This window comes from Barbus barbus (genome assembly GCF_936440315.1).
Source record: "Barbus barbus genome assembly, chromosome: 16".
Classification (NCBI taxonomy): domain Eukaryota; kingdom Metazoa; phylum Chordata; class Actinopteri; order Cypriniformes; family Cyprinidae; genus Barbus; species Barbus barbus.
This window is the reverse complement of record NC_136744.1, coordinates 15,744,982-15,757,576: the sequence shown is the minus strand read 5'-3', so window position 1 is coordinate 15,757,576 and position 12,595 is coordinate 15,744,982. Positions and strand designations below refer to the sequence as shown.

The following is a 12,595-nucleotide window of genomic DNA, read 5'->3' as shown; positions in this document are numbered from 1 at the left end:
GTATAAAGTGTATAAAGTAAGCGTAATGTTGTCATACTTCTCATTGAGAGCAAATCACCATTAATTATTAACTAACTACAAGAAAAGGCTGAAGAAGAACAGAAAATAACTTCTTCTTTTTTTTTTTTTTTTTGCAGTGCATGGATATAATATTACAAGATTTTGTGCTTATGTGTCGAATAAGCAATGATCAGTAGTGCCTGAGGGTTTACAATCACACCCAGTATTTTTCTCCTATAGAGAAGAACATTGCAAGACAAAAGAATGCCATCTGGTGGTTTAAGAATGTTATTACAGTCTTATGCAGTTCAATTCTGCTTCTCTCTTTCTTATTTAAACGTCGTAAACTGCCTGTCTGTTCACTTCTGGTTTATTCATTTTAGACAACAGAAAAGCGCAGTAGAGAATATTTGTTGCTTATAATGTACAGATTACTGTACTAATGAGTAAACATACAATATATGTTTAGGAGCATTTTTAACATCTCTAAATTACATAGCTGGAAGCCGTATATTAGGATGGAAGACAAATTTAAACCAATTGTTCTACAAAGTAAACCATCAAATACATTTAAGGTAAATCTGGCACAGAAATCAGATTTGTAACTAGATTAGGAGGGGTCATATGGAGAGAGCTCATCTTTCTTAAGCATGACAACAGCTGCAGGATGTGGTTAGATTTTACATAAGGTCAGACATTTGTTTACCCTCTATCTCATAGTATTACTTTTACAATGCTTTTAACAATACCATACCTTTAACGCAAGCTCCTTCTTAAGATTCTTTTCAGTGTACCAGGAGACATTTTGGAACTATCTGGGGCCTAAAATCTTCACAGTCTTGTTTTGTCCAAGCTTCCTCGCAGTGGGGTTCAGTGTATTATAGTAACGACTGGAGAGCACACTCAGCTTCCTGCTCCTGGTTTGGCAGCTGTGAAATGTTATTTTTGGAACAGAATAGTTGAGGTTCAGGGGAAAGCAACTACAGACAGCTAAAAAGAACTGAGATTTTCACTTCTTAGGTTATTTAACTTGGGGCAAAATGTAGGTTGGAGTCTAAAATTATGGGTTATATCATTTGAATATTGTATTAAAATACATAACGCAGAAATGGAAGAAAATGATAACCCTCACAAAATATGTTGCGAAACCTGAAAAACTGCAAATGTTAATAATAATAATAATAATAAATTCAACATTGCTCTAAAAATGACAAACAACAATAACATAGTAATAGGGTAATTCAATGAAAAAATTGCTCTAAGATGACAAACAACAACAACACAGCAATTATATATATATATATATATATATATATATATATATATATATATACATATATCATGAATATATGTGAATAATGTGACAATGAAAAGCTAACACTGTGCCTTATTTTATTAATCTATTATTATAAATGACAATAGATACAGTGAGGGGAAAAATTATTTGATCCCCTGCAGATTTTGTACGTTTGCCCACTGACAAAGAAATGATCAGTCTATAAATTTAATGGTAGGTTTATTTGAACAGTGAGAGACAGAATAACAACAACAAAAATCCAGAAAAACGCATTTAAAAAAGTTATAAATTGATTTGCATTTTAATGAGTCAAATAAGTATTTGATCCCCTATCAATCAGCAAGATTTCTGGCTCCCAGGTGTCTTTTATACAGGTAAAGAGCTCAGATTAGAAACACTCTCTTGAAGGGAGTGCTCCTAATCTCAGTTTGTTACCTGTATAAAAGACACCTGGGCCAGGGCATTGAAAATGGGTCGTGGATGGGTATTCCATCATGACAATGACCCAAAACACACGTCCAAGGCAACAAAGGAGTGGCTCAAGAAGAAGCACATTAAGGTCCTGGAGTGGCCTAGCCAGTGTCCAGACCTTAATCCCATAGAAAATCTGTGGAGGGAACTGAAGGTTCGAGTTGCCAAATGTCAGCCTCGAAACCTTAATGACTTGGAGAGGATCTGCAAAGAGGAGTGGGACAAAATACCTCCTGAGATGTGTGCAAACCTGGTGGCCAACTACAAGAAACGTCTGACCTCTGTGGTTGCCAACAAGGGTTTTGCCACCAAGTACTAAGTCATGATTTGCAAAGGGGTCAAATACTTATTTCACTCATTAAAATGCAAATCAATTTATAACTTTTTTGAAATGTGTTTTTCTGGACTGTTCAAATAAACCTACCATTAAAATTATAGACTGATAATTTCTTTGTCAGTGGGCAAACATACAAAATCAGCAGGGGATCAAATATTTTTTTTTCCCCACTGTATATAAATATAAATACAAATACAAACAATATAATATAACATAACATAATATGTTAGACATATATTTTATTTTTCTCTTTAGTACAGCAATACATGTTATATATATTAGACCTATATATTATAAACATTATATGCATATAGGCTTGCCATTGTTCATAAAACATGAACATAGATAGATAGATAGATAGATAGATAGATAGATAGATAGATAGATAGATAGATAGATAGATAGATAGATAGATAGATAGATAGATAGATAGATAGATATAGATAGATGGCATAATGAAATTTACTAACACAAAAAATATAAACGGTACACATATTAAATCACCCAATATTAATATGGGTATCAGCAACCCTTTGCCTTGTTGCATCATTTCATCTTGGTCCAGCAGTGCGCATGTCCTGGACCCTCATCTTTAAAAGACCCCTCGTCATTGGTAGATGCAGCACATGTCTATAAGTGCCGGCTATTTTTTACAAGCGCTCTCCAATCCACTCTATTCCTAGCGCGCACGCGGCTGATGAGAAAAGTCTGGTACCGCTTTTAAACGTGTGGAAAGACTGAGCGTGTAAGGAAAAACATGGAGGAGAAGAAGAGCGAAATCAATGGACACGCCGGGCACAAAAGTCCGTTACCAGCGGTCTCGATAAAATTAGAAAAGAACAGCTTTAAAGACCGGTTAATGCTCTTCTTCAAAAGAAACCTCCTAGTGATCTTGACGGTGTCCGGGGTCCTGGTGGGCGTCGGGCTCGGGATGATGGTCCGGAACATGAACCTAACCCGAGCGCAAATTACTTACTTCGCCTTCCCCGGAGAGATGCTGCTGAGGATGCTCAAGATGATCATCCTTCCTTTGGTGGTTTGCAGTTTGATCTCTGGCGCTGCGAGTCTGGACACGCGCTCGCTGGGGAAGCTCGGAGGGATCGCCGTGTCTTACTTTCTGGTGACCACTCTGATCGCTTCATCCATCGGGGTAGCTCTTGCCTTCATCATCAAACCCGGCGTGGGAGCAGGAGCGCTGAACACCAACAACTTGGTGCTGGAAGGCGTGAGCTCCAACAAAGAGACAGCGGATTCGTTTTTAGACCTTGCAAGGTATTGTTTGGTAATGGAAATGATAATAATAATAACAATAGCCTATCATTCAATGTGAGAAATACAGCAGTGCACTATATGGCAGCACTTAATCAGCACCTGCAAGTTCCCGGCATGATTAGCGGTGAATGTCCAGCACTCACGAATGCAGAAGACGTGCAGATCATGTGACAAGTGCAGGATTTACATCCTCTTTTCTTTTTGAGGCATTTAAATCACATGCTGATCTGCATTTAATTATTGCCAGAGACAAGGAAAGAAGAGCTGTAAAATGCTCATATTTCTAGCAAGAAAAAGTTTTATTCCACAGTGAGTTTTGCTAAACTGGGACAAATATGAGTGATAATCTTATAAACTTACTAATCAATTAATAACTGTCAACAAAAAATATTTAGTTTTTAATTTAGTTAAGAATCTGTTTAAACATGTCAAGGTATAGTGTGACTCTTTATGTTCTGATGGATTTTAATAATTAATTGTCATATATTATTAGTTATCCTGGCATACATCTTGTCATACAACAGTTAGAAGCCTGGATATTTCATAACGGCCCAATTGTTGCAGTGCTAGGACAGAAATAGGGCTACATATGGCTACCTCTTGTGTTACTTTTCTGATGGTGGCTGGTTTTACATGATTTCTTTTCTTTAATTTTTTTTGCTGGAAGTTAATAATCTTGAGCCGGTCCAAAACAGCTGGGATTGTGATCGACCTAGTAGACCTGGATCAAGCAGGCTAGGGCTGGTATATCGCATGGACTAGTCACAAACAAGTACCAAATTTGCACCAAAAAAAAAAAACCATCGGCAACATAAATTTGACAATTTGATTTTTTATAAAAGAAAATAACTTTTGAAGATGTTTTTTTTTTTTTTTTTTGTAAATTTCAGCATGTATCAATTTAAAGTCACTATCCTTCTTTTTTATCAATCTGAAATTACACCATAAAAAATACACTTTTTAGTTGTTCAATGTAGGACAAAGGTGCCCATATCTTGAAACCTGTTAAAAAGTTTTTCTTGTTTGAATATAAATCTGCTGTGCAATTATGTAATAAATTTAAAGAACAACTGTATAATAGGCTTGCATTTATCTGGAGAAAATACATTTCTTTTTGCCTCAGTTCACAGGGTTACTAGATTAATCCTCTTTTTAACGCAGGTCATATGACAAAAAAGAACTCAACTCAGTTTAATTTAAAATAATTCATTCTGTAGCCCAAATTAATGATTTGGGATATGGATTTGCAGATACAAATATTGATTTGTACGAATCAATGCATAACTTCCTTTACGGGTCATGCTGCAAACTGGTGGGAATTTAGCAAAGAAACATCAGTGGTGTCCATCTGTGATGATAAGAGCTCATTTTTACACTTGTCTGCATCACTGGTTTATCTGTCTTGCTTGTTTTTCCTTTTCAGAAACCTGTTTCCATCCAACCTGGTGGCCGCAGCTTTCCGCTCAGTAGGTTACATTTTTCCTCCAGCTGTCACTAAAACACACACACAGACATACACATACACACTCACACAAACAGATATGTTCAGAATTAATATTTGTAGACCATTTCCTCCATGTTTACAGCTCCTTCATCTCTAATAGAGAGAGTCACAAAATGGAGCAATGGAGCATTTTTGTCCCTGCTCAATAAATACCTCCCATCCTCTCTCACTACTAAGCAACCAGGCAGTTACCATAGCAAGCTGATTCCGTTCCTTGGTGCCTGGCAACCTGGCTTGGTTCACTGGGTTGTGCCACACGGACAACTGCTCAACAGAGGTCGGGAGGTTCGGTGGCTAGGGTGGGAGATAACATCTCTGTGCCTAGACTGGAGCATGTGGACGACCCCATTGACACAAACCGAACGGGCACCCAGTTATCAATTTGTAGAAAAAGATGTTTTTGCAAAGGCCAAAGTAGATTTAGAAAGAGAAACAGGGTCATTAGGTGCAGATGGGATTTTCGTTATCCAGTGGGAGAATGTTTCTTTATCCAGTGGGATTTCCATCTACATTTACCTGCCAGAAAGGCCTTAAAAGAGAATTGACAGAGATTAGTAGGATTAATTCAGAAATGCCTGGGAATTATTTTAATGGTCAGTTAAAAACAGACTGGTCTGAGCTAATTCTTGTAAATACATGTTTATGGATTTTAATCACATAAACACATCACAGCAACATCAGATTATACAAACACTGTAAATTAATCTCAGTTAAAGACCCATTATGCTGCATCTGAACCTTTAGAGCCAGTTCACAAGTATATTTTTGCATTCGATTTTTAATATGTAAATACGTTTTTCTATGAAAACATGCCATCGATCTTGTAGTTTTTTGCTACGCCCAAAAAGAAGATATTTTTTTTTTACTATTTATTTTTATTTCTTACCTCACCTATTCCATTTCTACTTTTGAGATTCGCAAAAACTGAGTGCTCCAGCTCATATAATTGGAGTTTTTGAGAAATAGGGGTTCTGAATAGCAGGGTTGTGGGGGATCACTGTTATTGTCTCTGTGTATACCAGTCTCAAAGTCCTCTTCAGCTAAACTTTAAATGCTGCTTTTGTGAGTATTTTGGCACTAAACAGGCTCAGTGCAGAGAAGTAATCAAATGCATCACAGTTCATGAAGCTGCACACTGGAATGGATTGAAATCGGTCAGAATAGCTCTGTGATAAGCACTGCATGTAGCTCATGATGTTGTACTTCTCTGTCTCTTACTTTTATCACAGTATGTCACTGATTACAAGACAATTCTTGTTGGAAATGGAACAAATGGAACCCTCAACTACCAGAAGGTATACAATCTCTTCATTTTCTAATAATATTTTATTATTATTGTATAATAAGATAAAATATATGTAATTATGTGTTATTTAGCATTAGGTCCTTCCTGTTAAGATTGCACCGTCAAATACACAATTGTCAACACACATATCATGCCACTTGTTGAAATGTCAGTGTAACCCGGTTATTTTGTGCTTTAAAAAAATAAAACTCAAGTCCAATTGGGGCCTCTTGGCTGGTTTTATGTCCGACCACTCAGTAGTGTTGGGTCTTTGGCAGCCTTGAATGAGCTTGCTGTTTGTTTGCACAGGGCCAGGGTTGACGCAGCCGGTTTTGCTGCTCCTGTCCCACTGAGCACTCAAGCAGCTTGAGATAGCAAGCCTTTCCCAGAGGGCTTTCTCAATGTGCCTCCCATGTGTCTGCATTCTAGTCTCAGCAATGGGCTTGTAGAATGACTCAGGATGTGCAGATTTTACATTTTTTTTATTTCAAATGAAGATTTGTTTTTCTGTCATTATATTAGTACAATCAGTTCAATCCAGTCCCACAAGCATGCGTATCTCCACAGAATTTTAAAGTTTATGTCCTACTACTTGAAATTTAATGTTTAAATCTATTCCATCAATGTTTCCTTTCAAATTCAGTCGTAATTATGCAAAAATTAAAAAGTTAACATATTGCATCTGAACTACACTATGTACTGTATATACTGTACTGTATTAGCCTTTGTATAAATGATTGGGTCTTCATTACATTCTAGCTCAGCTAAAATGTATCATATCTGCTGGTGCATGGGCAAATATGTGGGCAATCCCTCAGAACGCTTGAGGTCCATAATTGCATAAGTATGGCTTACAGAACAACCAGTACTATGTGCCAAGTGATGAGCCATGCCTGGATGTGCGATAAAGCCCAGAACAAGAGCAGGATTCAGTTGAACGGTAGCTCAGTCCCGTCAGATCTTCATCACCCCACTGCCACCACTGCTAAGGGAAAATCAGACTGAGAGCCAAGCCTCATCACGTTTCGTCTTTTGAAAGTCACTTGTCCATGCACAATCATTTTCAATTCAGTGACAGGGAGAATGAGTGGGAACAATAGTTAATATAGGTTAATTAACAAAATCAGCATTTATCTGAGTACATTAATGTTACATTTTGTTACTTAAAACAATGTCAGCTTCTAATTTAGTTTGCTGTTGCATTGTTCACCTTTGACCAGCTGTGTGCTGCCACGAAAGCATAAAAAAAATTATGAATGGCAATATCATAATATTTGATTGTCCACTTATGTAAGCCAAAGACAAACATGTTCTGGTGGTTTTCAGGTTCCCTATGGAACAGATGCAGATGGAATGAATATTCTGGGACTTGTTCTCTTTGCCATGGTTTTTGGAGTTGCTTTGAGAAAGCTTGGTGCAGAAGGAGAAGAGCTCATTCGCTTTTTCAATGCATTCAATGAAGCCACCATGGTATTGGTGTCTTGGATCATGTGGTAAGTAAAGTCCTTTGATCAAATCTATCTATCTATCTATCTATCTATCTATCTATCTATCTATCTATCTATCTATCTATCTATCTATCTATCTATCTATCTATCATACTTAACTCTGAAAACTCAAAAATGTTAAAATTTTATACATCATAAATCCTAAGTTGTACTATGCACTTCATGTATGATACATTCTGTTGTTTTGGCCTTCAGGTATGTGCCTTTTGGAATCATGTTCTTGGTTGGCAGTAAGATTGTGGAGATGGAAGATGTGGTTCTGCTGGTCACTAGTCTGGGGAAGTACATTTTTGCCTCTATTCTGGGCCACATCATCCATGGTGGCATCGTCTTACCTCTTATCTACTTTGGGTTCACTCGGGCAAACCCCTTCAGTTTCCTGTCTGGCCTCATCACACCTTTCACCACCGCATTTGCTACCTGCTCCAGGTACTTTGTTATATTTCATATATTTCTTTAGTCTTATAAGCAGGTTAATGAGGCTCTCAGAAAAGTGTAACTAAAAAGCATTGTTTCCTTTTTTTCCTGGAATCACTAGTCTTGCTAAATCTTTAGTAGTGTTGCTGAAATGTAAAAACCTTGATTTGTTGGCAAAGGGCCCTTAATTAGGTCAACAAAGTACGATTTTTGAACGTCTTTTCCATAATTTGATGGTTTAGTTGCAGTCTCAAAACTTTTGGATTAGTTAAAAGCAGTGTTGTTATTGTGTAATAAAACTAAAACTATTACAAAATGTTTTAAATTAATTAAAATAAAGCTGAAATAAAGTAAAATAGAAATATTAGATGAAAAACTTAAATTTAAAACCTTAAATTAAAAATGTGAAATGTTGTCTTGGCAACTAACTGAAGTAAGTTTAAGATGAAGTAATAAAATTGGTAAAACGGTAATAAAAAATATATTAAAAAATAAAAAAATCTGAATAAAAACTAATTAGAATGGCAAAAGCACATAGCAAAATCACTATATATAGAAATAAAAGCTACATCAAAAAACTGATTTGTATTATTATAGTATATAAATAAAACAAAAATATCTCTGATTGGGCATAATGTCATTAAAATTTAGTTATAATTTGTTTTCCACTGGTAGAATGGCTATAAGCATTATTACATCTAATTTGCCATCACATACTCAAACCCTGTCTGTTTTCTGTGTCTATGCAGCTCAGCGACACTGCCCACCATGATGAAGTGTGTAGAGGAGAACAACGGTGTCGACAAACGAATCAGTCGGTTTATTTTACCGATTGGAGCCACTGTCAACATGGATGGAGCAGCCATTTTCCAGTGCGTTGCGGCTGTGTTTATTGCCCAGCTCAACAACGTTGAACTCAACGCAGGCCAGATCTTCACAATCCTGTGAGTGTACATTGCTATGAGGCCTTTCTCCAATCAGCAGGAGTATAGATACCCTGAACATTCCTGTATCTATACTGGTTACATGCAACATGCTCTATATCTAAACAAGGCAGAGATGCTAAGCTTGATCTAAATTTACAAGCAACACACACTCACTCTCTGGAGCCTGTCCCAGTGTGCAAGGTTACGCTGTTGAGTGTGTAGCAAGCGCTTTAGAGCTGAGGCTCTGATGGAGATTTGGATGATGATAAATGAGCTATTCCCATTCTGGCTGTTAGAAACATGGCACTTAACTCCAGGGAATTTGTTTCTGTAACAAGCGAACCATTAATCACTTAGGAAAAAGCATCTGCTAAATGACTGCTTATTTGCTTATTCAAAGGGTGACAGCCACTGCCTCCAGTGTGGGAGCCGCAGGTATTCCAGCTGGAGGGATCATCACCATCGCTATCATTCTGGAGGCCATTGGTCTGCCCACCCATGACCTGTCACTCATGTTGGCTGTGGACTGGATCGTGTAAGACAGCTTCTACCATTTATATTCGATATCATTAAAGTTGTATGTACAGTCATTTGCAATGAGATAGTCTCTCCCCCTCTACCTCATAACTTGCACTATATGTCATAAAACTTAATGTATACACATATTTTTATATTTATTTATATACTTTGTTATTTGCACTTCTGGTTAGATGCTAATTGCATTTCATTGGCTCTGTACTTGTACTCTGCACAGTGACAAGAAAATTGAATCTAATCTAATCTAATCTAATCTAATGTGACATTTAAGACTGGAGTAATGACTGCTGAATATTCATCTTTTTCATCACAGGAATAAATAATATTTTAAAATATATTAAAATAGAAAACAAAATAAGCTATTGAAAACTGTAAATATTTCAAAACATTTCTGTTTTTACTTTTGATTAAATAAATGCAGCCTTGGTAAGTATAAGAGACTTAAATAACAAATCTAAAAATAATCTTACTGACCCCAAACTTTTGAACAGTTGTATATTTATATGTAATAGTAATAAATATTTTTATGTATACATAATTACAAAAAAAACCATTTTTTATCATTGTGATATCCTTGCAGCCTATTTTTGTTTAAAGCATCGTAGGAGCCTTCTAAAGCTTCTTATCAGAATAAAAAACATTAAATTTATATGCATATTATAAATACATACTCTTAAGTAATCTGTTGTGTTAACAAACTGTGTCTGATATGTGATCAGAGACCGAACCACTACTGTTGTGAATGTGGAAGGGGATGCACTCGGTGCTGGCATTCTTCATCACATCAATGAGCAAGAGATGAAGAAACAAAGAGAACAGGAACAGCATCAAGAGGAGCAGGAACTGCAGGAGGTGAAGGTGGAGGTGGTGGCTAATGTAAAAGCAGAAGAGGAGACCTCCCCTCTCGTCACACACCAGAACCAAGGAGACAGTTCTTCACATGAAACACTCGACAAGGACGGTGTGGAGTCTGTGCTGTAAAGTGCTGACTGTGGTCTCTTCTCTTTCTTCTTCACTCTTTCTCTATCTTACTCCTTTAAAAACCACTATAGACATGTTGCCACCAGTGTGAAGTTTACCTCAAGCATAACGTTTATTCAGATCTGTGAGTAGAACACTAATGGTCAGTTTGGTCTTTTACATTTAGTACTTGACAAAGACAGGTTCTTGTCCAGTTGTGCCAAAATTATTTCATATTGTCATATTTGTGTTTGGGAACATGACCAGATTATGTGCAAAGTCTAAAAGGGAACATTTCCACTCTGGAAATGAAAATCATTCACAGACTGACCTCTTGCTCTGTTTGTTTGCTATATTTTAACTGACTGTGTGAAACATGAACTATTTTGAAGATAGACCGGAAAGTATTTGCTGTAAATATTTGTGTCCCTAATGGCAAATCCTGTTGCATTGTGGTATTGTCCGGTGATTTATTGGGGACTATATCAAAACTGTGCATGTGTACTCTTGGGAATTCTTGGGGATTCTGAGCTTTAAATGTCTTTACATTTCAAGTGAACATCAAGCTCAGAGATTGAGACAAAACTCAGGGTCACAGGTGATATTCAACCTGATGATGAGAGACACTGGAGGTCAAAACAATTCCTGATAGACCTCCACATAAAAAATACATGCTGTAGACCCAAGAACATCACCCATGGAATTATAAACATTGACTTTGTCTTGATTTTTTTTTTTTTTTTACTTTCTATGCCCAACTTTTAAGTTTGGCCATTAGTTAAGAAGTAAACGATTTTAAAACGACAATTTGATAAGTATGAATGAGTTTAATTTATTCTAATTGTTTAGCCTTTTGTACAGCATTGAAAATTATTTTTCGTAATCTGTTGCTTTGAAAAGATTCAGATGTTAAAGGGTTTACATGAACTCTAAAAGCTGTTAATTAGTACTTGATTAGTGTGTTTTATATGCATTTTTCACTCTCTTTTAACTGTATGGTATCTTGTTACCGAAGTGTGTGTGTCTCTGCTTACCATTAAATCAAAAGTCTCTGATTTACATGCAGTTTGACGATTTTTATGCAGTTGCATTGTTATGAGAATCTAATCTTAGATTTACATCGAATACATACTCCTTCGTTTGACAGGGACAATTATTTTTTGGGAACTAATAATGTAACTGTTTCCTGTGTGGATACAAAGAGATTGTCCTCCAGGGGGCGCTTAGGGGGCAAACAACTCGCTTTTTTTTCCTCACTGGAGACTTGTACACTAAACGTGAAAATGATTTAAATCTTTAATCAACATATGTAATCTTTAATATAAATGCAAGGATTTATAGTGAATACTTAAACTAAAATGACTCACAACGATTTCTATAAAGTTATTTTTAAGTCCTCATTCTATAACCACAAACGACTTTGGTCGATTATTAGAAATGTAACAGGCAAGGCGCAATTTCAGCAGCAGTTACATGACTGAATATGACCATGAAAAGAAATAATAAAGGTCTCCGCTAATGTTTCCCTCAAATAACAGGTAATTTTAGCCACATTATCATGCGCATGCGTATTAATATGAAACTTGAGTCGGTGTGACTGAACTTTGGCTCGCGCAGTTTCATGTCGCTATTGGCTGGATGCTGGAAACGTCACCCCTCCACTAGCGACGCGTCCGCCACGTTGGTCCGGGCAAACTTTTAAAACAGTTTTAAAACATTTATTTTGTTAAAGCTTTCGTTTTGTTATATTTATTAATTGTTATATACACATGTATAAACGGTACTTTGCATATAATGTCACCTCTTTGTACATAATGTTGATATTTTCTGTACTTTTATCTTTGGTACTTTTACCTTGGCATTATTTAATAATAATAATAATCAACTAAGCTTTTACGGTTTATGACATGACAGCGCTGTCTTTATTAAATGGGTGAGTTTTATTCTTGCCTACTTATTTGTGGCTCATTATTTTAAAGAAAAATCACTAAATCGCTAGAATGTACTTAACACAGAACATTACATTTTGTAGATAGCCCAGTGCCCTGAATGCCAGGCCAGAAGGTCTACATTGAAGGAGA

At 36.4% G+C, this 12,595-nt stretch overlaps 1 protein-coding gene across 1 annotated transcript; it reads left to right on the top strand.

Moving 5' to 3' along the window:
- Positions 1-2,724: 2,724 nt before the first annotated feature.
- On the top strand, positions 2,725-11,571 carry LOC306882492 (neutral amino acid transporter A-like). The gene is made up of 8 exons (XM_079437148.1): positions 2,725-3,377; positions 4,801-4,843; positions 6,111-6,176; positions 7,493-7,659; positions 7,870-8,103; positions 8,841-9,035; positions 9,418-9,552; positions 10,274-11,571. Exons 1-8 carry the CDS (start codon positions 2,863-2,865, stop codon positions 10,533-10,535), a joined length of 1,617 nt encoding a protein of 538 aa, XP_079293274.1. The 5' UTR covers positions 2,725-2,862; the 3' UTR covers positions 10,536-11,571.
- Positions 11,572-12,595: the final 1,024 nt, after the last annotated feature.

Bases quoted from the DNA above. Each gene is read 5' to 3' on its own strand.
- LOC306882492 (XM_079437148.1), top strand. From the start codon at position 2,863: ATGGAGGAGAAGAAGAGCGAAATCAATGGACACGCCGGGCACAAAAGT. The intron at 4,844-6,110 runs GTAGGTTACATT...CTTTTATCACAG, and splicing joins TGGCCGCAGCTTTCCGCTCA to TATGTCACTGATTACAAGAC. The intron at 9,553-10,273 runs GTAAGACAGCTT...ATATGTGATCAG, and splicing joins TTGGCTGTGGACTGGATCGT to AGACCGAACCACTACTGTTG.